This window comes from Pantherophis guttatus, chromosome 15 (assembly GCF_059756535.1).
Source record: "Pantherophis guttatus breed Tessera chromosome 15, ASM5975653v1, whole genome shotgun sequence".
In the NCBI taxonomy this organism is placed as follows: Eukaryota; Metazoa; Chordata; class Lepidosauria; order Squamata; family Colubridae; genus Pantherophis; species Pantherophis guttatus.
Genome location: NC_142077.1, coordinates 2218177 through 2243473, shown reverse-complemented (window position 1 = coordinate 2243473; position 25297 = coordinate 2218177). Strand labels below are relative to the sequence as shown.

Below are 25297 nucleotides of genomic sequence, written 5' to 3'. Positions count from 1 at the left end.
CAGGTTTGCAAAAATTGTATTTGTAAAAGCAGTCCCCGAATTACGACCCCCGCCGAGCATTTCCGTGGCTAAGCGAGACATTGGTGAAGGGAGAGTTGCGTCCCGTTTTACAGCCGTTCCCTGCCGCCGTTGTTTAAGTGAATCGGTTAGCACAGGGATGTCCTCGATTTTATGACCACAATCGAGCCCAAAATATCTGTGGTTAAGTGAGACATTTGTGAAGTGAGTTTTGTCCCGTTTTACGACCTTCCCTGCCGCCATTGTTTAAGTGAATTGCGGCAGTTAAATCAGTTAGCGCAGGTAAGTCCTCGATTTTATGACCACAATCGAGCCCAAAGTATCTTGAGACATCGGTAAGTGGATTTTGCCTCATTTTACAACATTTCTTGCCATCGTTGTTAAGTGAATCATTAGTCACATGGTTGTTAAGTGAATCCGGCTTCCTCCTTGACTTTGCTCGTCAGAAGGTCGTAAAAAAAGGGGGGGTTTACCTGACCCCGGGACAGCTGCGACCGTCATAAATACGAGTCAGTTTCCCATTGATTTTGATCCCGTGACCGCGGGGATGTTACAACGGTCGTAAGTCTGAAAAACTGTCCCTTTTTTCCAGCACCGTCGTAACTTTGAATGGTCACTAAACAAACTATCGTAAGTCGGGGACTATCGGTGATGAAGCCACGTAACAGCCTGCCTCCTGAAGTTGCGAGTTCTCCATCGCTGGAATTTTTCAAGAAAAAGATTTATCCGATGCAGTATGAAGCTGGGCGGGTTGGACTAGAGGACCTCTGAGGTCCCTTCCAACCCGATGAATTATCCAGTCATTCAAGAAACGGGAGAAAAAGGGTGAACCCCGATATCTCCTGCTTGTATTTTATAGTCACTGTTTCTAGTCCGTTTTCCGTCTTGCTCCACAAACCGATCCGTACCCCCAAATTATTACGAATTATTTCATAATCCTGTTTGAGCCAGATGTGGCTCTATAGTTCGTCTTTCTTTTCGGAAGTGTCTTGGGGGGGCTTTTCGGGTTCTTCGGGGTTCGGTCCCATTTCGGGGAGCAATTGGGTTTCTTCGGTTTTGAAAAGCATCCGAATCAGGTCATCGGCTTGGATTCTTTCCTGAGGGAAAAAGAGGGAATGAAAGAGAGAAAATGGGGCGTCCATTTTAATTAAATACAGCCTGAGGGGGGTCATTTTACAACCCGTGGACTTCAACTCCCAGAATTCCTCTGCCGGCATCCATTTTGACAGCCCCTGCGAGGTAGGCCAGGCCGAGAACCACGGAAGGCCGGGTTGACAGAAATGTTTATAAAAGTCAAATAAACTCTAAATAAATAAACTTTATAATAAACTTATAAAAGTCAAATCAACTAAATTCGTTGATGCCACTAAAGCCTAGGGCCATAAAAAAAAAAAAAAACTGAGGAGAATTTTTTTTACCTGTGGGCCATTTTGTTCTTTTTTCATTTGAAAAATCATTTTATTCAATATTTATGAAGAAACTAAAAGCCAACCCAAAGAAAAGGAACAAATGAAATAAATGAGGGAAAAAAGAAAGGCAAGAAGAAACAGAAAGGGAAAAAAAGGGGCTTTTTGGGGGGAGGGGGAGCCTTGAGCAGATTTTTGGGGTGCAGGGAGAGTCGGGGACACTGAGGACTAGCTACTTGTGACCTTCCAATAAAGAGAGGGGGAAAAAAGGTAAAGAAGAAATAGAAAAGAAAAAAAAAGGTGGGGTTTTTTTTGGAGCAAAGTTTGGGGGTGCATGGGAAGGAGGGGGGAGGAACATTGAGGACTAGTTACATGGGACCCTTCCAATGAAGACAGCAAAAAGAAAGAAAAGAAAAGAAAAGAAAAGAAAAGAAAAAAGAAAGAAAGAAAGAAAGAAAGGGGAAATATGTGGGGTTTTTTTTGCAGCCCTGAGCAAATTTTCGAAGGGCAGGCAGACATTGAGGACTAGCTACTTGAGGACTAGCTACTAACCCTAACCCTCCAATAAAGAGAGTGGGGGAAAGGTAAAGAAGAAATAGAAAAGAAAAAAACATGGGGGGGGGGGGGGTTGGAGCAAAGTTTGAGAGTGCATAGGAAGGAGGAACCAGGAACATTGAGGACTAGTTACATGGGACCCTCCCAATGAAGACAGCAAAAAAAGAAGAAAGTAAGTAAAAAATAAATAGAAAGGAAAAAAAAGTGGGGTGTTTTTTTTTTTTTTGCAGCCCTGAGCAAATTTTTGAAGAGCAGGCAGAGGAAGTTCCAAGAGACATTGAGGACTAGATCCTTGAGCTCACTTTTTTCTACAGAGGTGAATGCGTGAACTAAATATTTTTTTTAAAAAAATGTCTCTTTCAATAGTTAAAAAAAAAAAATCTCTTTTTCCTGAGCTTCACACAGCACGAAACCCGCTTCCAGTCTCCTCTGGAGCTTTCATTCCCCAAAATAAATAAATAAATAAAATCCCAATTTTGAGATGGCGGCCATTTTGACTCTTTTGGCCCGCCTCTGGGTCCGAGGAGGTGCAGCACTCACCCGTTCGCTATGGCGGGGGTCCAGGGTAAACCACAAGGCGATGGCGCATCGCTGGCCCTTCGTGACGGCTTTGACGCCGTGGGGGTTTTCCGATCCGGCCGAGAAGCCCACCGCCCGGCCGCACTGGGGCTTCACCTCTGCCTGGAGAGCAAATTGGGGTGAGGAGGGGAGAGACCCCCCCCAAAACCATTTAGTATATAATCTCCCCTTCCCAAAATCCATCAAAGCGGCCTCGGGGCTTTCTCCCAACCGATGTCAGCCTTGCGCTAAATTTCTGTGGTTAAGGAAGACGTTTGTTCTCGTTTTACGACTCTTCTTGCCGCCGTCGTTAAGCGAATCCTTGCATTTTTTTAAAAAAAATCATCGGGGTCCTTTTTTTTTCAATGCCGTGGTAACTTCGAACGGTCACTAAATGAACTCTTTGTAAGTGGAGGACTAAAAGCCGGATGCAAATAATAAATTAAAATTTATTGGCTACGCCCCATAACTAGAAATTGAGAAATTGAGAGACTTACTGTGACGGTCGTGGCATCCATCTCGGTAAAATAAAACTCCCCACCTTCGAAATCTTCGTTTAAATAAAGGATGGCGCTACAAAGCAATAAATAACTTTTATTTACTAGGAGATTAAACCCCGAGGAACAAAAAAATAATAATAATAATCTGATTTTTTCCTTGGCTTAAGCAACCGGATCCTAAAAGGAGGAGCTTCCAAATCTTTCTGGGAAAAATCAGGTTGTTTTAATTGAGATGGTGAAAATGGACAGTGAGGAACAACAATGTAAATGGATGAAAAAGATGCTAGTCCTCAATGTTCAAGGCAGATTAAATTGATCGTGTCTTGGCTTTCTGCAGTAGGGGAAGACGGCACCTTCAGACGCCCAGCCAAACTCACCTGTAATCCCGAAAGGTGTACGCCGGGGGCTCCTTGACACACACCATGGCCTCGGCGTTGAGAATGCAGTTGTCGACGTGCACGGGGTGGCTGGGATCCATTCGGTCCCCCTGTTTATCTAGGAGAGAGAGAGGGGCAGATCCCTTTTGATCTCCTCCCCCCAGTTCAATTTGGTCTTCCCTTCCCCAAGTCGGGGCATCCTGGGAGTTACAAATCCCACCCACCCAACTGGAGGAAGTCCAAATTAAACCCTGTTGGGTTAAAAAACAAAACAGAACCTGAAAACGCAGCAAGTTTCTAGTCCTCATGGCGAGCTTGGAATTCTGAGATGAGCGAGGAAAAAACTTGTGGGGGGGATTCTTAACCCCTTTCTACTCTCTCTCAGCCTCAACCTGCCGGCCTTTGTGTCTTCCAGGTTTAAAATCAATGGTCTCCACACCCCCATGCCCCCCCGTTGTCCACCTGCTTACCTGCAATGGCCGTCCGGCACACCAGGTGAGAATAGGAGAAATGCAGAGGGACGTCGAGGCGGAAATAAGACTCCATCACGTGGCGGACTTTCTCCGTGGCGTTGTAGTACAGGTACGCGCTCGGCATGGGGACTCGGCCTTCCTGCCCCAGCTGCGGGCGAGACCCACACGGAGGAGAAGAAACCCACGGTCACCCCCAAATTCGAGACCACGATCTCCCACCGTTCGACGACGAAGGGGTTTTAGAAATCAATTTAAAAAACCACTGAGAATATATATATATATTTTAAAAAAAGAAGCTGCCTTCCACGAGCTTTGGATTTGTCTTTCGAAAGGCTAGTCCTCATGAAGTCTCCAGCTTTGGACAAAGGGGTTGGTCTAGAAGACCTCGACGGACCCTCCCAGCGTTTCTTTGATTCCGCAGCTTCCCAAATCCCAGATCTTTTGCTCTTTTTTGGGGGGCAGGTGTTTACCTTGAGGGCTTTCAGGACAGTCACCCCTAAAAAAGTCTCGCTTGGTGTGTGGGGTGAGGTTTGGCCCCTATAACCGTCCCCTGCGGAAGCCGCTGCCTGCAATTCAAAGAGGATTAAATTAAAATAAGGACACCGATCAAATTCGTTCCGGTTTCTTGGCATGATTGAGAAAAGTTCTAATATTTAACTTAAAAAGTTAAAGTTCTAATATTTCACCGCTAATCGTATTTTTATGATTTGGCTCTTGGTGCAGGGAAGAGAAGGCAAATGCTGCCATCTAGTGGTCGAAACAAACTGCCATAGGTTGTATGGGGAAGTCAGTCCTCAAACATACGACGGCAATTGAGCCCAGAAACTTAAGACATTTGCTAACTGAGGGTTTTTTTGGTCCCTCACTCGCTCACCGAACCACGAAACGTGGTTTCCCGAAGCAAAGTGGGAGCTCTACACAATTTATTAGTGTAATCTGGGCAGGTATCACAAAGCCCATGTTGCTTTACTCACATTTGTTAGGGTTTGCAAAGTCCGGCACTCTTCTTCGGATAGGACTCCGTCTACCACCACGCGCTGAGACCCATTCAGGGTTTTGGAGTTCATGGTAACCCTGAGCCCATCGTACAACAACGGGCCCCCTGCAGATTGGCGGGAAAGAAATCCTCGCGTTACGACGGGTTCACTTAGCGACACATTCCGAAGTGACAACGGCCCTGAAAAAAAGGGACTGAGGAACGTTTTTTCCGCACGTACGACTGTCGACGCCTCCCCCCCCCTCCACGGTTGTGTGAAAGAAATTCCCGACAGTTGGCAATTGGTTCACACTTATGACCGTTGTGGTGTGATTCCCCATTTTTGTGACCTTCCGACAGATTCGCTTCAACGACCGTGTTGCTAAACTTAAAAGTCAATGGGGGGAAGCCGGGTTTGCTTAAAGGAGCGTGGCAAAAGAGATCGTGCAATCAGGCCCGAATCGCTTAGCAACCGACAATGGGAGTCCCAGTCTTGATGATGGTCGTAGCTCGAGGATTAGCGGTCTGCCTTCCAGTGGCTTTTTTTGGATTTAGCAGGAAGGCTTCGGCATCTCCTTACCTGAATAATAATCTGGTTCTACCATTAATCGTTCGAAATAACAATAGCCCTGAAAAAATGGGACTTAGGATCATTTTCCACACTTACGACCGTTGCAGGATCCCCGTGGCCACGGGATCAAAATTCAGGACGCTTGGCAACCGATTCATATTTATGACGGTTGCAGTCACGCTATCCCCTTTGGCGACCAAAAGTCAAGGGGAAAAACAGATTTACTTAATAACCATGGGACTAACTTAACAACTGCTGTGCTTCACTCTACAACCGGGGGAAGAAACGTCGTAAAAAAGGGGCAGGATTCCTTGAACCGCTGTCTCGCTCAGCAGCGGGAATTTGGGGCTCAACGCTGGTCATAAGTCAAGAACTAGCTGCATTTCCCTGATTTTTTTTTTCCCCACCTTCGTGCGTCTTCCGAGACATTCAGATCCCAATTTTTGAGAGCTCACCTTCCCGTACGAATTTATTCATGTCGGAAGATTCTTTGGTCTTCTCCTCCACCAGATTCTCGATCTCCTTCATGAGATTACCGATCTCCTCTGAGATCCGGGCGGCCGTCTCACGTTCAACCCTGCAGAGACGCAGAAGGCAGGATCGTCATTCTGCGAGGGAGGGATTTTTTTCCCCCTGCAATTCAGGTATATATATTTTTTCCTGCAATTCCAAAGAAATTTATTCTGTCCGACTCGTTTCTATTTTAGCTACGTTATTTGCTGTGATTTTTAATCCTGGATTAGTCCTCGATTTATAGCGATTCCTTTATGTCTTACTTTTGTTTTTCCTGAAGCCTCTTGGGAATCACGTCTTCCGGAGTCCACGTGTCCTTCAAAACAAGAGAAGGACGGTAAAAAAAAAAAATAGCCACACCATTCTGGTCCAATGTTCCTCAACTATGACAGCTTTAAAGATGGGTGGACTTCAATTCCCAGAATTCCCCAGCTAGCATACTTTAAGTTGGATGGACTTCAATTCCCAGAATCCCCCAGCCAGCAGGCTTTAAGATGCATGGACTTCAATTCCCAGAATTCCCCAGCTAGCATACTTTAAGTTGGGTGTACTTCATTTCCCAGAATCCCCCAGCCAGCAGGCTTTAAGACGCTTCAATGGATTTTAAATTTTGATATGGATTTTAAATTGATACATTTTAAACTATGGGCCAAATTTAATTATTTTAAATCTATTTTTAATCGCACTTTATGTATAAATGTTTTATTTTGGCTGTTCACCGCCCTGAGTCCGAAAGGAGAAGGGCGGTATAGAAATTTGAATAATAAATAAATAAATAAATAAATAAATAAATAAATAAATAAATAAATTCCCAGAATTCCCCAGCTAGCATACTTTAAGTTGGGTGGACTTCAATTCCCAGAATCCCCCAGCCAGCAGGCTTTAAGATATATGGACTTCAAGTCCCAGAATTCCCCAACCAGCATGCTTTAAGATATATGGACTTCAATTCCCAGAATTCCCCAGCTAGCATGCTTTAAGTTGGGTGGACTTAAATTCCCAGACTCCCCCAGCCAGCAGGCTTTAAGATATATGGACTTCAAGTCCCAGAATTCCCCAACCAGCATGCTTTAAGATATATGGACTTCAATTCCCAGAATTCCCCAACCAGCATGCTTTAAGATATATGGACTTCAAGTCCCAGAATTCCCCAACCAGCATGCTTTAAGATATATGGACTTCAATTCCCAGAATTCCCCAGCTAGCATGCTTTAAGTTGGGTGGACTTAAATTCCCAGACTCCCCCAGCCAGCAGGCTTTAAGATATATGGACTTCAAGTCCCAGAATTCCCCAACCAGCATGCTTTAAGATATATGGACTTCAAGTCCCGGAATTCCCCAACCAGCAGGCTTTAAGATATATGGACTTCAATTCCCAGAATCCCCCAGCCAGCATGCAATGCTGGGACCCGTCTTAAAGCCTAAATTTGAACCTTAGCATTTTCTCAAAATTGTTCTGCTTTGCTTTGAATTTCAAGTTCAACCTTGTGGGTCTTAAGCCACTATCAAAAATTACTATTTCAGGGCACAGCACAACAACACAAACACAATCACAAAGAAATGCACACAACCCTCTTAAATCCGTCTATCCTATTTTCAGATTTTGCTTACCGGGTCGATGAAAGGAATGCCAAAGGTGTCATAGGCAAAATAGAGCAATTCCTTCTCTAAAAGACTCCGCCGGTGATACATCTGGACTTTCTACAGCGGGGGGAAAAATGCAAGAAAAATGCTCAAAATTCGAGAAACGAGATCAGATCAATTCATTTACCTAACGGGATGTCCAAAACGGTGATTTTTTTTTTTTTTTAACAACCTTGGCCCCTTTAAGACATCTGGACTTCAATTCCCAGAATGCTTTGCTGGCTGGGGAATTCTGGGAGTTGGAAGTCCAGACGTGTTAAAGGGGCCAAAGTTGAAAAACACTAGTCCAGAATGTCGCACAAAACTTGGTGGAGCTTTAAAAAAAAAACAAACACACACACACACACACACACAGAATCATCTCAAATCTTTTGATTCGGCAGGCTTTGCAAGGCTCTAGCCCTCATCGTCAGTTATGTTGCTGGCTACATTGAGAACTCAAGTTATATAAATTCCTCTTCCGACCGCAAGTTATAAAGGGGACCTGGCAAGGGGACGGAATGAGGCTTGCTGTCATAATTTTATAGCATAAAATAAATGATATAATAATATTGTTTTTTTTTTTTATATCAAGCTACGGAGATTCAGAGTTTGGCTTATTCTGGACAATAGGTTTAGGGCCTATTTCTGTTTGGAGAAAAGTACATTTTTTTTTTCCCAAGTACATTTGGATTTCAGCGGGCTGGACTAAATGATCTCCAGGGTCCCTTCCGACCTTACCATCCTATGCCTCAATCTGGATTCCTGCCCTGAGCACAGGGCTGGATTAAATAATCTCCCAACAAGGTTCCCTCTAATCTTATCTTCTTCTAGAACCCAACACTTCAATTTGATATCCCTGCCCCTGGGCACAGGGGCTGGACTAGATGGTCTCCCAGGTTCCCGTCCCCCCCCACCAACCTTATCATCCTATGCTTCAGTTTGGATTCTTCTCCTCCTCCTCAACACGGGGGCTGGTCTAGATGATCTCTGGGTACCCTTTCCACATTTTACACGAAAAAGTAACGGCGTATTTCGGGGCCCGCCGAGACCCGTGGCCAGATCTCTCTTCCAATGTGTGTGTGTGGGGGGGACCCTCTTCCTCCTGCTAAGACCCCCCCCTTTTTTTCAAGTCTGGGGGTGGGTAAGTGAGTGGGTAGTGGGGAGAAATCTTGCCTCTCGGGGCCTGATGCGCTCGGCCAGGTTCTCCCCCAACATGGCCGCGTAATAAGCCTCGTTCTGCTTCATCACGTTGTCGTTCGGGAAAAAGAGCAGATAAGTTTTCGCGCATTCGACCGCCTTCCCGTAGTGGCCACCTGTGACGGGATGGAAGGAGAGACTGGAAATATATCGAAATAACCACGATAATCATCAGAACTGCCCTATATACGCAGCTCTCAGGTCCTCGGTTAGGAGACGAAAAGCTTTTAACCTCCCCAGGAGGTGAATCGAAAGGAAGATTAAATATATAATAACGACATAATAATATATATATATATATTCAGATGTTAAGATTCATTTAACGACTTGGGGCAAGAAAGGTTTTAAAATGGGGCAAAAGTCACTGGACAACTGTCTCGCTTAGTGACAGAAATTTCGGGCTCAACTGTGGTCATAAATAGAAATAGAAGGGAAGGGAAGGGAAGGGAATAGAGTAGAGTAGAGTAGAATAGAATAGAATAGAATAGAATAGAATAGAATAGAATAGAATAGAATAGAATAGAATAGAAGATAGGATAGGATAGGATAGGATAGGATAGGATAGGATATAGAATAGAATAGAATATAGGATAGGATAGGATAGGATAGGATAGGATATAGAATAGAATAGAATAGAATAGAATAGAATAGAATAGAGGATAGGATAGGACAGGACAGGACAGGACAGGACAGGACAGGACAGGACAGGACAGAACAGAACAGAACAGAACAGAACAGAACAGAATAGAATAGAAGATAGGATAGGATAGGATAGGATAGGATAGGATAGGATATAGAATAGAATAGAATAGAATATAGGATAGGATAGGATAGGATAGGATATAGAATAGAATAGAATAGAATAGAATAGAATAGAATAGAATAGAATAGAATAGAATAGAGGATAGGATAGGATAGGATAGGATAGGACAGGACAGGACAGGACAGGACAGGACAGGACAGGACAGGACAGGACAGGACAGGACAGGACAGGACAGAACAGAACAGAATTGAATTGAATAGAGGATAGGATAGGATAGGAAATAGAACAGAACAGAACAGAACAGAACAGAACAGAACAGAACAGAACAGAACAGAATAGAATAGAATAGAACAGAACAGAATAGAATAGGAGAAAATAGGAATAGAATAGGATAGAAAATAGAACAGAATAGAACAGAACAGAACAGAACAGAACAGAACAGAACAGAACAGAACAGAATAGAATAGAATCAAGGACTGTCTATATTCTTGTTTCTCCAGCAACTCTGGAGATCATCCCAAATATTTCATTGAAATGACCTCTGCGGGAAAGAAACCAACATATCCCGAAAGTCAGTTTAAAGGCAGCCAACTTCCCCGAGAGCCCCCTGGAAGACAAAGCGGGGTGCAATTAACGGGATCCCCTCCCTCCCTCCCTCCCTCCCCAGCCCCACGTACTGTTGTAATAAGCGAACTGCAGGTAGTTGAAATGAGACGGAAGGAAATCTTCGTTGGGTTTCTCCTGCCCGGCTTCCTGCGCCAACTCGGTCACGCATCCTTGCTTGCAGCTCAGCACTTGGGTGTAATGATCTGCCCCCCAAGAAGATCCGAGAAAAAGAGGGATTATTCACAGGAAGCCATAGCGATCGAGGGTTCGGGCATCGTTCGAAGACAGAGGAGCGTTTTCCCGACTTTAAGACGGGTGGACTTCAACTCCCAGAATTCCCCAGCCAGCATTGGTGGACTTTGACTTCCTGGAATCCCAAGTGAGGCTATTTGGACTTCACTTCCCAGAATTCCCCAGCCAGCAGCACGTGTCAACTTCAGTTCCCAGAATTCCCGAGCTAGCACACATTGGATTTCGACTCCCAGAATTCCCCAGCCAGCATCTCTGGATTTCAACTTCCTGAAATGCCTATTTTGACTTCAACTCCCAGAATTCCCCAGCCAGCAGCACATGTCAACTTCAACTCCCAGAATTCCCTAGCTAGCACCTATGGATTTTGACTCCCAGAATTCCCGAGCTAGCACACATTGGATTTCGACTCCCAGAATTCCCCAGCCAGCATGTCTGGATTTCAATTTCCTGAAATGCCTATTTTGACTTCAACTCCCAGAATTCCCTAGCTAGCACATAATGGATTTCGACTCCCAGAATTCCCAGCCCGTATGTCTGGATTTCAACTTCCTGGAACCCCAGGTATTTTGACTTCACTTCCCAGAATTCCCCAGCCAGCAGCACGTGTGAACTTCAACTCCCAGAATTCCCTAGCTAGCACATAATGGATTTCGACTCCCAGAATTCCCCAGCCAGCATGTCTGGATTTCAACTTCCTGGAATCCCAAGTATTTTGACTTCAGTTCCCAGAATAACTTCAACTCCCAGAATCCCCCAGACCAGCATGGCTGAACTTCAAGCCCCAGAATTCCCTAGCTAGCACATACAGGTAATTCCTTGACGTACAACAGTTGGTTTGGTGAGCAAATTTCTCACTTAGCAACGTAAATGCTCCGCTTAATTGTGGTCGTACGTCGAGGACTAGCTGTATGGACTTCAGCTCCCAGAATTCCCTAGCCAACAATCTATGGGTTTCATTTTCTGGTTGACTTCCAATGTCATTTCTCCTTTTTTTATGGATTTTGGAGGTTTCATATGCTGCCCAGAATCCAGAATCCGCTCGTAATCAATTTAAATGAATAAATTAAATCCCAGAATTCCTTAGTCACAAGTCCTCAACTCCCAGAATTCCCCAGCGGCGTATACCTCTCCTCACCCTTTCCATACGAGGCCCTGTTTTCATTTCCAGTTAGAAAAGCATCTTTGTTTTCAAATATTAAAACACCAAGACCAGGAAAGACTTCTAATGGAATGAGCTAAAGAGAACCTCCCTATCCAGGAGCAGAATATCTGAAAACCAGTTTTTCTAAACCTTTGCGGGCTGGACCGAGTCAGGCAATCCCAGATACATTGTCTTCTTCTCCCACCGGGGGTCCCACGGCTTCCCGCCGAGCCTTATGGGATTTGTTGTCCCCACTCTTTCCAAAGCAACTCACCGATAAACGCTTCATAGAAATCGGCGTTGTAGTCGAGGTAGTTGTAACCATCGTGGTTGTACGGCTCTTCGCAGAGGGCCCGGCACTTGATGTCAGCTGCCCAGTACTCTTCCAGCGCCTTCTCCAGGTGCAAAATGGCTGCCTGAGGATTCTCCTCCGTGTAGTAACTCACACCCAGGTGGAAATCTTGCTAGAGAGAGAGAGAATCGGAGAAGACAGCATTAAACTCCAGAAAGCAAAACCGAATCATCTTAGCATCTCCAACTATTAATTATAAGTAGTCCTGGACTTACGTCCATCGTCGAGACCGTCGCTAGGCAGTACGGTTGTTAAGAGAGCCACTCCTTCTTGCCATAGTCGTTAAGCAAATTCAGCTATATTTATCAGATTGCAAATGGTGATCATTTAATCTCCGGGATATTGCGACCGTCGCAAACACAGGAAGCCTTCAATTTACAACTGCAGCTGAGGCCAACATTTATGTTGTTAAGCGAGACATTTGTTAGGTGAGTTTTGGCTTTTTTGGGGGGGCCACCGTTGTTAAGTGAATCACGTCAGTCGTTAAGTAAGCAACACGATGTCGTCCTGGGGGGTCACGCAATCCGCTTTTGAGACCTTCCAACAACCAAAGTCAACAGGGAAGCCCGATTCACTTAACAACCAGTGATTCGCTTAACGGCTGTGGCGAGGAAGGTCGTAAAACGGATCAACGCTCACTTAACGACTGTCTCGCCTAGCAACAGACATTTCGGGCTCAACGGTGGTCGTGACAACCGTCTTTGCGCTTCCGAAACATAACATACATGTATACATATGTGCATGTTTATATGTCTGTGTGCGTATCTATTATACGGTGCACATATTTATAAGTTGCAAAACAACGCAAAATCGCTTAGGTGAGATGGGCGGTGTTGCAGCAATTTAATAAATGTTATTAAATACAATAAAACATTTGATTCGAGGTCACAAAAGGCTTAAATTGGATAAAGGCAGGCCTTTTTTGATTTTCTTTCTTGCTTTTTTAAGTTTCTCGTTTATTTTATCATTTTGCACATTCTTTTTCTCTCTTTGGCTGCAGTTGCTTTAATTTAAGCAATTACTTTAATTTAAAAAAAGAGAGAGATTAAAAAAAAAAAAACCGGTATATTAAATTGTGACGCTTCCTCCTTACCATGTGGGGCTTAGCCTCCAAATCGACAAAATCGGAATCTTTGACTCCAACCATCATCTGATAATAAGCCAGGTTTTGCCGCATCTCGGCGTGGTCCGGATTGGCCGAGAAGAAGGTTTGGGCAGCTGCCACTGCCTTGTTCAGCTTGTTCACCTGAAGAAGAAGAAAAATTCAGATTTTTGGGGGAGGCCCACCCCAAAAACGTAGCCCTGGCATCTTTGGAAAAAGTGCCACTGCATTTGGATTAAATTAGAGAGCGAGAAAGAGAGAGAGAAAGAGAGAAGGAGGGAGAGAGTGAGAAAGAGAGAAAGAAAAAAAGAGGGAGGGAGAGAGAAAGGGAAAGTGGGAGGGAGAGAAAGAAAGAGAAAGAGAGAGTGAGAAAGAAAGAGAGAGAAAGAAACAAAGGGAGAGAGGGAGGGAGAAAAGGAGAGAGAACAGAAATGAAAGAAAAGGAAGACAAGAGAAAGTTGAGGAAGGAATAAGGGGGAGAGAAGAAGGGAAGGTAGAGAGAAGAATAGAAAATGGAAAAAGGAGAGAGTGAGAAAAAAGGAATGAATGACCACAAAGAAAAGAAAAGAGGAAGCTGAAGAAGGGATGAGGGGGAGTGGAGGAGAAGGGAAGGTAGAGAAGGATAGAAAATGGAAAGAGAGGGGGAAAAGAGAAAAGAAAGAAAAGAAGTCTTCTGGAGACTCTCCTGAGTCTTCGGAGAGGGGCGGCATATAAATTGAATTAATTAAATTAAAGAAAAGAGAGAGGAGGAAGGGATGAGGGGGAGAGGAGGAAACTGGAAGGTAGAGGAGGATAGAAAATGGAAAAAAGGAGGATAGAAAGTGAGTGAGAAAAAAAACGGAATGAATGACCGGAAAGGAAAGAGGAAGCTGAAGAAGGGATAAGGGGGAGAGGAAGAGACTGGAAAGTAGAGAAGGATAGGAAACGGAAAGAGAGAGAAAGAAAAAAAAAAGGAAAGGAAGAAATGAAAAGAGGAAGCTGAAGAAGGGATAAGGAGGTGACCGGAAGATAGAGGAGAGAAGGAGAGAAAACGGAAAAAGGAAGAGAAAAAGAGAGCGGGGGGGGGGGGGAAAGAAACAAAAAAGAGAAAGTGGAAAAAAAGGAAGAGGAGGGGGGAGCCTGATCTGAAAACTTTCCATTTTCCACTTTGGGCATCGACAGCGCCCCCTCCCCAAAATCAGCCAAGGCCCAGAAAGCGGGGGGAAGGCCCAACAATCCCCCCACCACCAGAGAAACTCGAGCCCACTCCCCACATCTTCCACCCTTCTTTAATCTCCCCCCCACTTCACATCCCAGCATCTTCGCTAAAAGCCATGCACGACACCCAGGGGGAAAGTGGGGGCAAAGCCCCCCGCCCCATATTTCTTTTCCACCCCGCGCTCCTCTCTTCCGAGCGGGCCAAGGCAGGCAGGCGGCGCCGAGACCCCGCGGAGAGAAGGCGCAAGCAGACGTGGCACACGGAGGGGGGGGGGAGGAGAGCTGAGCGGGCGGGGCTCCGACGACCCCCCCACCCCTCTAAAGTTCCCCCTTCCCCCCTTTTTTCCCCGATGGCGTGCTAGGGATGGCGAGCAAGCCCCTTCCCCAATTTTGATGGGCACCGCGGTAAAGAGGGAGGAAAGAGGCAAAAGATGCCAGGGGGGCAGCAGAAGGCGGTGCCAAGTGAGGGGAGGGGGCACATTGGAGGGGGGGAAGCCTCCCCAGCCCCCCCCCACCCAAATTCCCCCCCCTCCTTCCCCGATTGCAATTTGAATGGCGGGGGGAGCACAGCAGTAGAAGAAAGAGAGGGAGGGAAGAGGAAAAAACATGCCAAGGTGCCCACTTTGGTGCCAACCGAGGGGGGCATCTTAGGGGTGGGCGAACCCCCAAATTTCCCCCCCTTCCCCGATTGTTATTTGGATGCCAAGGGGGCACAACAGTAGAGGAAAAAGACGTGGGGAGGGGAGAGGGAAACCATGGCAAGGGGGCAGACGGCGGTGCCAACCGAGGAAAGGGGGCACTTTGGGGGGGCAGAGAGACCCTCCCCAGCCCACCCACTCCCCCAAATTTCCCCCCCCTTCCCCGATTGCGATTTGGATGCCAAGGGGGCACAACAGTAGAGGAAAGAGACGCGAGGAGGGGAGAGGGAAACCTTGCCAAGGGTGCCAACCGAGGTGGGGCACATTGGGGGGGGAGAGAGACCCTACCCAATCCATCCACCCCCCCCAAATTTCCCCCCTCCCCATTCCCCGATTGCGGTAAGAGGAAAGAGGCGCGGGGAGGGAAGAGGGAAAAAGATGCCAAGGGGGCAGCAGAAGGCGGTGCCAACCGAGGAGGAGGGGGCACATTGCGGGGGGTAGAGAGACCCTCCCCAGCTCACCCACCTCCCCAAATTCCCCCCCACCCATTTCCCCGATTGCGGCTTGGATGGCCCAGCAGTAGAGGAAAAAAAGGCGCAAAGGATGCTCAGGTGCCCACTTTGGTGCCATCCAAGGGGGGGGGGCGATCCTCAACTCGCCCACCCACCTTGAAATAGGCCACTTGGAGGTAGTTGTAAGGGCTGCGCTTGCGGAACTCCAGCTCCACCTCCTCGCCCAGCTGGTAGCGAGACGGGCCGGCCGGCAGGCAGCGGCGCAGGCAGGCTGCGCGGCGCAGGAGCTGCTGGAAGAAGCGCAGGTCGCCCAACGGGCGGGCATGCTCCTGCGCGGGATCCTGGGCCGTGTGGTTGGCCGCGCAGCCCGAGCGGCAGCCGGCCAGGCGTTCCCGGTGCGCGGCCCTTGCCCGCAGCGCCCGCTCCATCTGTAGGATCACGCCGGGCCAGTCCTCGCGGTTGTACGCCTCCACCCCGGCCGCTAGCAACTCGTCGGCCGGACGGAGCTGCTCCGATGACGCCGACCCCGGCGGGCGCGATCCATCGGCGGGGCTCAGGATCGCGCGCAGGAGCAGCGCAAGCAGCAAACGCAGCATCTTCGCAGATGAGAATGCCCGGGCTGGCAGGCTGGAACCCCGCCCCACTAAAGGCCACGCCCATTCTCCGGCCACGCCCCCTCTCGCTCTGAGCACCACGTGGCGAGGGGAACCTCCGCTCTCTCTCTCTCTCTCTCTCACGGGTGGACTACAATTCCCAGAATTCCACAGGCAGCCATGCTGGCATGGGGGGATTCTGGGAGTTGTAGTCCACCCGTCTTAAAGGGGCTGCAATGTTTTAAAACTTGGTGGGAGGATCCTAATCGAGTTTTCTCTATCTTAAGTCTGCTCAACACTGTCTAACTAGTTACTAAGTCTGCATTATTAAATATTAATAAATCTTCTCATCGTTCCTATCACCCATCTCCTCCCGCTTACGACTGCGTGACTGTAACCTTATTGCTGGGACCCTTACGATTTATATTGACCGTTTCCTAATATGATTTGATTGCTGATTTGTATCCTACGACTATCATTAAGTGTTGTACCTTAGGATTCTTGACGAACGTATCTTTTCTTTTATGTACAATAGGATAGAATAGTGGATAGAATAGAATAGAATAATAAAATATAGAAAGAAGTGTAGAGTAGAGTAGAGTAGAGTAGAGTAGAATAGAATAGAATAGAATAGAATAGAATAATGGAAAATAGGAATAGAATAGAATAATAAAATATAGAAAGAAGAGAAGTGTAGAATAGAATAGAATAGAATAATAAAATATAGAAAGAAGTGTAGAGTAGAATAGAATAGAATAGAATAGGAAGTAGAGTGGACAGAATAGAATAGAATAGAATAATGGAAAATAGCAATAGAATAGAATAGAATAGAATAGAATAGAATAATGGAAAATAGGAATGGAATAGAATAGAATAGAATAGAATAATAAAATATAGAAAGAAGAGAAGTGTAGAGTAGAATAGAATAGAATAGGAAGTAGAGTGAATAGAATAGAATAGAATAGAACAGAGAAGAGAGTAGAAGAGAAGAGAAGAGGAAAGAAAGAGAAAGAGAATGAGGAGGAGAGACTAAGAAGAGTAGAGTAGAGCAGAATAATAGAATAGAATAGAACAGAATAGAATAGAATTCTTTATTGATCAAGTGTGATTGGACACACAAGGAATTTATAGGATATAATAGAAGAACAGAGTTGGAAGGGACCTTGGAGGTCTTCTAGTCCAACCCCCCAAGGATAACTGTCTGTTTAATTTTCCTATATTTAATATATTTAGCTTTCACGTTTTTTTGTTTTTTTTTGCTGATAACTCCTTTAAATACATTCTTAGACCTTACAAAAAGTTTTACATTTAACACACTGGGATGCTTTTCATGCCAAGAGTCTCCCTATTCTCCCTTTATACTAACTCTATTCTTCGTCTACCTCTACCCCTTTATTATCTCTATACTCTCGCTATGACGCATGCGCTCTCGCCTCGCCTTTTCTCCCTCACCTCATTGGGCCAGATGCCCCGCGGGCTCCTCCTCCTCCCAGAACGCATCTCTTTGCTCATCCGTCCAATGAAAAGCCGCCTCCCATCCTTCCGCCCCGCCCTCTAACCGACACGCGAGGGCAGGCCCTCCAATAGGAAAGTCGAGTGGGCGTGGCCTATGCCGCCCTCCCAGCATGGCGGCCAGAGAAGGGGGGGATTTCGCCGCCGTTCCGGTTCCTCCGCCGGTGAGCTCGGCGTTGGTCGGGCGGGGGGTTCCCGAGGGTCTCCAGCTGACCCCCGCGGCTCGAAAGTCGCAGCCGTCGGACCTGGTGGCTTTAGCCGAGCAAGTGGTGAAGGTGAGCGAGAGTGCCTCTGGGCATGTGCAGAGTGCCAAGGGATCTCAGCCCCCGGGTGTGTCCAGAATGACCCCAAGGGGCACCTAGCCTCTTAGGAACAAGGAATTCCAACGATAGGAGTCTATTATTTGGGGTTAATGAAGAAAAAAAAATCCTAATTTTACGAATATAATATAGGAGAGCCCCCCCCGGGTGCTGGGTTGCCGTTTTACATGTTAGGTTTTGTATTTATATATTAGTTGTTTGCATCATCATTATCATTATTATTATTTTATTCATTAAACATGAAACTCAACCGGACATTTAAAAATGCATCACAACTATCATTGTTTGGCCCTGATGGTTGATACGGGTTGTTGTCAGCATCCCAGGTATTAACCAAGTACATCATCATCATCATCATCATCATTATTATCTTCATTAAACATGAAACTCAGTCAACTGAACATTCAAAAATGCATCACAAATACCATTGACTGGTGCTAATGGTTGATACAGGTTGCTGCCAGCGTCCTAGGTCTCAACCAAGTACCTTAAGATGATGATATTATTATTATTATTATTATTATTATTATTATTATTATTATTATTTACTTTATTCATTAAACATGAAACTCAAGTCAACTGGACATTCAAGAAATGCATCACAAATACCATTGACTGGTGCTGATGGTGGTTGTAACAGTAACAGAGTTGGAAGGGACCTTGGAGGTCATCTAGTCCAACCCTCTGCTCACGCAGGAGACCCTCTACTAGGGATTCGAACCGCCGAACTGCCGATTCACAGTCTGGGGGGCTGGTAAATATAAGTCCTAACCAAGGACCTAAGAGTTGTTAAGGTAACGTCTGAATAGGTATCTAGGGAGTTCCTAGTAATGTGGTCTTTTGCTTATTAGGTATCTAGGGAGTTCCTAGTAAGGTGGTTTTTTGCTTATTATTATTATTATTATTAGTAGTAGTAGTAGTAGTAGTAGTAGTAGTAGTAGTAGTATGTATAGTCAAGGCGATGGTTTTCCCAGTTGCAATGGATGGCTGTGAAAGTTGGACCATAAGGAAGGCTGAGGGCCAAAGAATGGAGGCCTTTGAACTCTGGTGCTGGAGAAGACTCCTGCGAGATCCCTTGGACCGCAAGGCCATCCAACCGGTCAGTCCTAGAGGAGATCAACCCTGACTGCTTTTTAGAAGGCCAGATCCTGAGGATGAAACTCAAATCCTTTGGCCACCAGGAAGGAGAAGAGACGAATGCTGGAAACGATGGAGGGCAAAAGAAGAAGGAGACGGCAGAGAAGGAGGTGGCCGGATGGAGTCACCGAAGCAGTCGGCGTGAGCTTCAATGGACTCCAGAGGATGGTAGAGGACAGGAAGGCCTGGAGGAATGTGGTCCATGGGGTCGCGATGGGTCGGACACGACTTCGCATCTAACAACAACAACAATTAGTAGTATTTGTATTGTTATTGATTTAATCTTCAATTCGATTCACAGTCTGGGACTTAACAGTTTAAGTCCTAACCAAGGACCTACGAGCTGTTCAGGTAACGTCTGAGTATATAGGCATTATATTATTATTAAAGATTTAATCTTCAATTCGATTCACAGTCTGGGATTGGTTAAAAGCAATAGGAAGTCCTAACCAAGAACCTAAGAACTGTTGTTGTCATTAATTTATTTTGTATGCCATCCCGAGTTGCTGTTTCAGAAGCCGGCTTTTTGTCTCCCCAGGCGGATGAGTTTGTCCGAGCGAACGCCTGCAACCGGTTAACCGTCATTGCAGAACAAATCCGATATTTGCAAGAACAAGCCAGGAAGGTAATAGTGGGCACGACCCCAAAGCAGAATTATCAAGATCTTTTTTTTTTTTTTTTAAATCCTGGGGAAATTCTGGGACTTGAAGTCCATCGGTTGGGAAACATTCTTGTAATTCCACGCGCGGTCTCCATAATTTAATTTTAACGGAAGGACCAAACAAAGGCTTAGGAGAACAGAAGGGGTTTGATCTCCGCTATATGGTTGAGTTTCAACTATTCACTTAGTGACTGTCTGAAGTTACAAGGACACTGAAAAAAAAAAGACTTTAGCATGACAGCAAAAAATATCCGATGGACAGTGGATTCACTGAATGACAGTTGCAAAAAAAGTTTTTAAAATAAGGTGACCTGCTTAACAACTGGCATGACTTAAAGCCATCATTCTGGGCTCAATTGCAGTCACAAGTCGAGGACTGCCTGTATACTGGTCTTTAGACTGTGACCATAAAGATTTGATTCGGTTTGGTTGATTTGGGGGGAGGGGGGATTATACCCTATGGAAGGAAGTCTGCAGGATCAAGAGAGGATCAAATAAACATAATCGAAATTTCACTGCCGTTATGAATCGGTTGCACAGCGTCTGCATTTTGACCACTTGACAGTGGGGGATGCGTCAATGGTCATAAGTGTGAAAAAAGGCCCTAACTCATTTTTTTCCAAGTGCCGTTATGACTTTGGTCACTAAATGAATCGTCATGATTCAAGGACCGCCAGTAACCCAAGATTATAAATTGATATTTCATTGGGACTCGGGTCTATTTTTATGCAGCAAGTATGTCCTTGTTTTCTAACTTGTAGGTTCTGGAGGACGCTAAAAGAGACGCCGACCTTCACCACGTGGCCTGTAATTTTGTGAAGAAACCTGGAAATACTTATTACCTGTACAGGAGGGAAAGCGGCCAGCGTTATTTCTCCTTGCTTTCCCCAAAGGTATTTGTAACCTGAAAAAAACGGGGGTGATAAACCCAATGTCAACTCGCAAAGCATCCCTGGCCTGCTCTCGAGTTGCCATAGGCGAGGGGGATGGGAAACCAACAAAGTAGCACGGCAGCCAAAAACAGAAGCACATTCCAGACAGATCTCTCTCAAGGCTGTCTCCCAGGGTTACCCACAGCGGTGGGAGGGGAGTGATCTCTACAACCCGCGAAATTGCTCCATTGGCGAATGTGATTGATGACAGACCCTGGGGGGAGTGGGGAAACGGAGCAATTTCACGGGTTGTAGAGATCACTCCCCTCCAGCTTCTTTGGGTAACCCTGGGAGACAGCCTTGAGAGAGATATGTCTGGAATGTGCTTTTGTTTTTGGCTGCCGTGCTGCTTCGCCGTTTTCTCATCCCCCTTGCCTATGGCAACTTGAGAGCAGGCCAGGGATGCTTTGCGAGATGACACCGTGGTCACTTGATCAACTGACTCGCATTTATGACGGTTGCAGTGTCCCGGTTTAAGGTAATCCTCTTTTCCCACTTGACGAGCAAAAGCTGGGTTCACTTAACAACCGTGTTACTGCGGTGATTCGCTTAACACGTGTGGCGAGAAAAAGTCGTAAAATGGGGCAAACTCCCTTGAATTTCAATCATGTGACCGTGGGGATGCTACGACGGTCATAAGCGTGAGAAAAATCAAGTCAATTTTTTTTCAGTGCTGTTCTAACTTTGAACACTCATTCAACAAACGGTTGCAAGTCAGGAATTACCTGTATAAGAAAAGGAAGGGGGGGAAAAAAGCTACATTTAGAAGAACAGGAACTATATACTTAAGACAGTCTGAAAAAAAGGAAGAGAAAAGAGACAATTGATATGCAGAAAAGAGAAATTACTGCCTCTTAGGCAGAACAAAAGTTCTTCCTATAAACACAGAATTCTGTGCCTGGAACAGAAATAATTAGTTCATATTTACTATACTATCATATTACAATGAACAGTGAAAGATTTAATCGTTTCTTCTGAATAAATGACAGATGAAATAGAATACTTCCCGGTCTTTTCTTACGAGTAAAATTAAAAATTTCTTCCTCCTTGTTGTTTATTTTTTTCCCAGGCCTTAGGATAAAGTGAATAGCAGTTCTGTGGTTAATTACATTTTAAAGCTCATTTCTTGCATTTGTGTCTCTGTGTGTGTTTTTAATCGTAGTGTAGGCTGTGTCCCCCCAGCGACATAGAATTGGGTGGTCTTATAAATGTCTTAAATAAATAAATAGCAGTGGTGTAAATACTCTTCCGTTTATAACAGTCGATGGCAGTGAGATTTAGACTTACGTTTATTGATCCCTGGAATAAACGGATTGTGTTATTTTTGAGCCAACGAACCCAATTTCACTGCAGAGTACACAAATCCTCTTCAGAAAAAAAAAAGAACTAAAAGCAAATTTATTTTATACGCTTCTAACTTTTAACAGCTGCAGCGATCCGCTTAACAACGCAAAGGTGGCGAGAAAAACGGGCAAAACTCTCTTTAACTGTCTGGTTGGGCAAGGAAAATGTTGGGGTCCATCGTGTTTGTAAGAAACGGACCCCCAAAATTGTCACAAACCTGTATCCTTGAGCTGTCTACGGTCTACTGCTCCTTCAAAAACCAACTTTGACATCCGTCAAGGGTGACCAGACAAGACTATAGCTTGTCCAAGCTTTGTCAGAAACCTCTCAGCACCTGGTTATGTTTTCCCAGGGGTTCACAACTGTTGTGGCCTGCCAGCGGATCTGGCAGCAGATTCGGACAGTGAGGAGGTTGGGGAGGAACATGGGCCAGTCCTGGAGCCTGGGGAGGGCTCTGATGAGGGCTCTGCGTCAGAGGCAGAGAGGGGGCCAGGGCCGTATGACAGGTATCAGCTGCCTTCGGAGTCAGACATCAGTGAGGCAGAGGAACAACTGGAGCCTTTTCCCAGTGTGTGCATGCGCAGAGCTGCTAGGAAAAGGGAACAGCTAAAGAACAAGGGGCGACTCAGGAGTAAAGCCACAGGTGGACGATGAATGGCCCCTCCCAGAGGGAATAAAAGAAGAGCAAAAGGAGAGTGGAGTTTGCAGGAGACAATTAGTTCATTCCTGCATTCTTGCCAATGAAAGATATCGGCCTGGCCACTCTCCAAGCCTGATAAAGGTCGGTAATTGTGAACTATCTTGAAAGACTGTGGGAGAGGAAAGACTTTGCTGGAGAGGAATTCACTGTAAATTAAATAAAAGGGGTTTATCGGGATGAGGACTCTGCTTCGTGCCTGGGGAAGCCTAGATCAGAACAATGGCTATCTTTCAGTCCCATTCCTTTTTCCTGGAGAATTGAGAAAAGCGGGCTTCGCACACTGTTCTTTTCGAGGGACGCTGCTTAACGCGCTCCTTTCTCCCTTCCATCTAGGAGTGGGGAGCTAACTGCCCCAGCGAGTTCCTCGCTGCCTACAGACTGCAACACGACCTCTCCTGGACCCCTTCGGACGAGGCGGAGAAACGGGACACCGAACTCAACGTCTTGGAGAAGCTGCTGGACCAACAAGCCGTTTTGGCCCCTTGCAGCGAGCCCAATTTTCGCGGCCTTACGATGTGACGGCGGTTTTGTTTCTTTCCCCCGCCACGAAATTAAGGAGACGCCCGGTTCTCCTCTTCGCAAACCGTTCTCTCTCCTGGCTGCTTTTGAAAAATGAAAGGAGGGGGGGGCAGAACGACTGGAGAACAACTTCCTCTTTGATACCCATTTGGAAACTTTTTGCTGATTTTTTTTTTTTTTAAATCGGGCGGATTCCAGTTTTCCATCTTTGCGGTTTTAGCCGTTTAGCGATCGGACGGCGGCCCGAGAAAGTCATTTTAGCCTCATTCCGTGTCACCTCCTGCAAGGGACAGTCCAAATTAAGGCAGCCTCTCCTTTTTTCCCCCCAAGCTGGGAATCCTCTTGCTCTTCAGCAGAGAAGGTACGAAGAGGTGGCAGGAGCCTTGGAGGTCATCTAGTCCCACCCCGTTCCCAGGGATAAGATCCACCACGACAAATGTGACTGAACTCCATGGGATAACAACGCACCATTAATTATATGTTTTGCCTTCCCAATGGAGAAGATTTATTTATTTATAGAATGAAAATTTCCTCCCCGCCTCATTTTCTCAATAACTCTGTGAGGTAGTTTGGACTGAAAGAAAACCAGAGTTCTTTTTTTTTTAAATCAGAAGAAGGAGATTTAACTAATAGTTTTATTTAGCTGGGAGTTCCATGACATTGAAGATAAAATTCTCTACCTACAACAGATTTATGAAGAATGTTTAACACGGGGAATTTTGAGTGTCCGGTATGAGGCAACAGTTCTTGGTCCTAACAGTTTGGATATTTAAATTTTTTTTTTAAGAACCTAAAAATGAACAGAAACTAGTTGAAACAGAACAAAGAAAGAAGAAAAGAGAAGGGAAAAAGTAAACACAAACATGCATCGAGAAACAATAAAGAAACGCAAAGAAATTTCCGATTACAGCAAACATAATTACAAAATGATCTTGCTTCAGGATTACAAAAAAGGCTCCCTTTTCCCCCATTTTATTCCCCCTAATCATCAAAACCAGGAGTGTTGTCTTTTTTTTTTTTCTCGTTTCATGCAAAATGAAATGATTTTGGGCCTGTCCCCTATCTCTCTCCACCTACCAGAGCGGTTGTCGTCGTGGGGAAAATAGGAGGAGGAGGAGGAAGGACGGCCAGATACGTTCGCTGCCTTGAATTATTTATAACAATAATGGAATTAAAAAAAGCCTAATAAAAATAAAAATGTCACAACTTTTGAGCATCCCTAATGTCTGGAAATTGAAAGTGGAAAAATTGGACACACCCTATAAATAAATAAATGTGTCTGTATATGTATATGTGTAATTTATATGTATGTATGTATGTGTATATATATATATATATGTATATATATGTATGTGTGTATATATGTATATGTATATATAGGGACGCGGTGGCTAAGACACTGAGCTTCTCGATTGAAAGGTCGGCAGTTCAGCGGTTCGAATCCCGAGTGCCGTGTAACGGGGTGAGCTCCCGTTACTTGTCCCAGCTTCTGCCAACCTAGCAGTTTGAAAGCAGGTAAAAACAAATGCAAGTAGAAAAATAGGGACTACCTTTGGTGGGAAGGGAACAGCGTTCCGTGCGCCTTTGGTGTTGAGTCATGCCGGCCACATGACCACGGAGACGTCTTCGGACAGCGCTGGCTCTTCGGCTTTGAAACGGAGATGAGCACCGCCCCCTAGAGCCGGGAACGACTAGCACATAGGCGCGAGGGGAACCTTTACCTTTATCATCTATCTATCCATCCATCCATCTATCTTATCTATCTTATCCCTCCCTCCCTCTATCCATCTATCTATCATCTATCTAATCTCTATCTATACCGGTATGTATGTATATAGTATATAATATATAATACCGTTTCCCCCAAAATAAGACATTTCCCTGATAATAAGCCCAATCGGGCTTTTGAGCGCATGGCAATAAGGCCAAGCGCTTATTTCAGGGTTCAAAAAAATATAAGATGGGGTCTTATTTTCAGGGAAACACGGTATATACCCAGAGCCCTGTATGTATGTATGCCAGCCTTTGTGTATCATACATGTGAATATATATATATATATATATATATATGTATATATGTATATATGTATATATGTATATATGTGTATATATATATATATATATATATGTATGTATGTATATGTATATGTATATGTATATGTATATATGTATATATATATGTATACATATATGCAGGTATATGTACATATATGTATGCATGTGTGTATATATGTATACATAGAAAT

General features: G+C 45.2%; 2 protein-coding genes across 2 annotated transcripts; one reads left to right on the top strand and one right to left on the bottom strand.

Annotated features, from left to right (window-relative positions):
• P3H1 (prolyl 3-hydroxylase 1) lies at window positions 1-16013 on the bottom strand. The gene is made up of 15 exons (XM_060694206.2): window positions 15489-16013; window positions 12978-13130; window positions 11807-11996; window positions 10211-10342; window positions 8747-8886; window positions 7559-7648; window positions 6211-6263; window positions 5890-6011; window positions 4862-4989; window positions 4358-4453; window positions 3885-4035; window positions 3415-3532; window positions 3035-3110; window positions 2520-2660; window positions 1-1115 (listed from the first exon to the last, which is right to left on the bottom strand). The coding sequence occupies exons 1-15, from the start codon at window positions 15927-15929 to the stop codon at window positions 978-980; spliced, it is 2169 nt and encodes a 722-aa protein (XP_060550189.2). The 5' UTR covers window positions 15930-16013; the 3' UTR covers window positions 1-977.
• A 1379-nt stretch (window positions 16014-17392) lies between these two features.
• Window positions 17393-24335, top strand: C15H1orf50 (chromosome 15 C1orf50 homolog). Its single transcript, XM_034408257.3, has 4 exons — window positions 17393-17713; window positions 19434-19520; window positions 20318-20449; window positions 22866-24335. Exons 1-4 carry the CDS (start codon window positions 17552-17554, stop codon window positions 23049-23051), a joined length of 567 nt encoding a protein of 188 aa, XP_034264148.3. The 5' UTR covers window positions 17393-17551; the 3' UTR covers window positions 23052-24335.
• Window positions 24336-25297: the final 962 nt, after the last annotated feature.

What these genes read in the sequence shown, in the direction of transcription:
- C15H1orf50 (XM_034408257.3), top strand. Translation starts at nt 17,552, where the DNA reads ATGGCGGCCAGAGAAGGGGGGGATTTCGCCGCCGTTCCGGTTCCTCCG. An exon ending in TAGCCGAGCAAGTGGTGAAG is followed by an intron (nt 17,714 to 19,433) that starts GTGAGCGAGAGT and finishes TTGTCTCCCCAG; the next exon opens with GCGGATGAGTTTGTCCGAGC. An exon ending in TCTCCTTGCTTTCCCCAAAG is followed by an intron (nt 20,450 to 22,865) that starts GTATTTGTAACC and finishes CCTTCCATCTAG; the next exon opens with GAGTGGGGAGCTAACTGCCC.
- P3H1 (XM_060694206.2), bottom strand. Translation starts at nt 15,929, where the DNA reads ATGCTGCGTTTGCTGCTTGCGCTGCTCCTGCGCGCGATCCTGAGCCCC. An exon ending in TCCAAGTGGCCTATTTCAAG is followed by an intron (nt 13,131 to 15,488) that starts GTGGGTGGGCGA and finishes CTTCTTCTTCAG; the next exon opens with GTGAACAAGCTGAACAAGGC. An exon ending in CTTTGCAAACCCTAACAAAT is followed by an intron (nt 4,454 to 4,861) that starts GTGAGTAAAGCA and finishes TTTGAATTGCAG; the next exon opens with GCAGCGGCTTCCGCAGGGGA.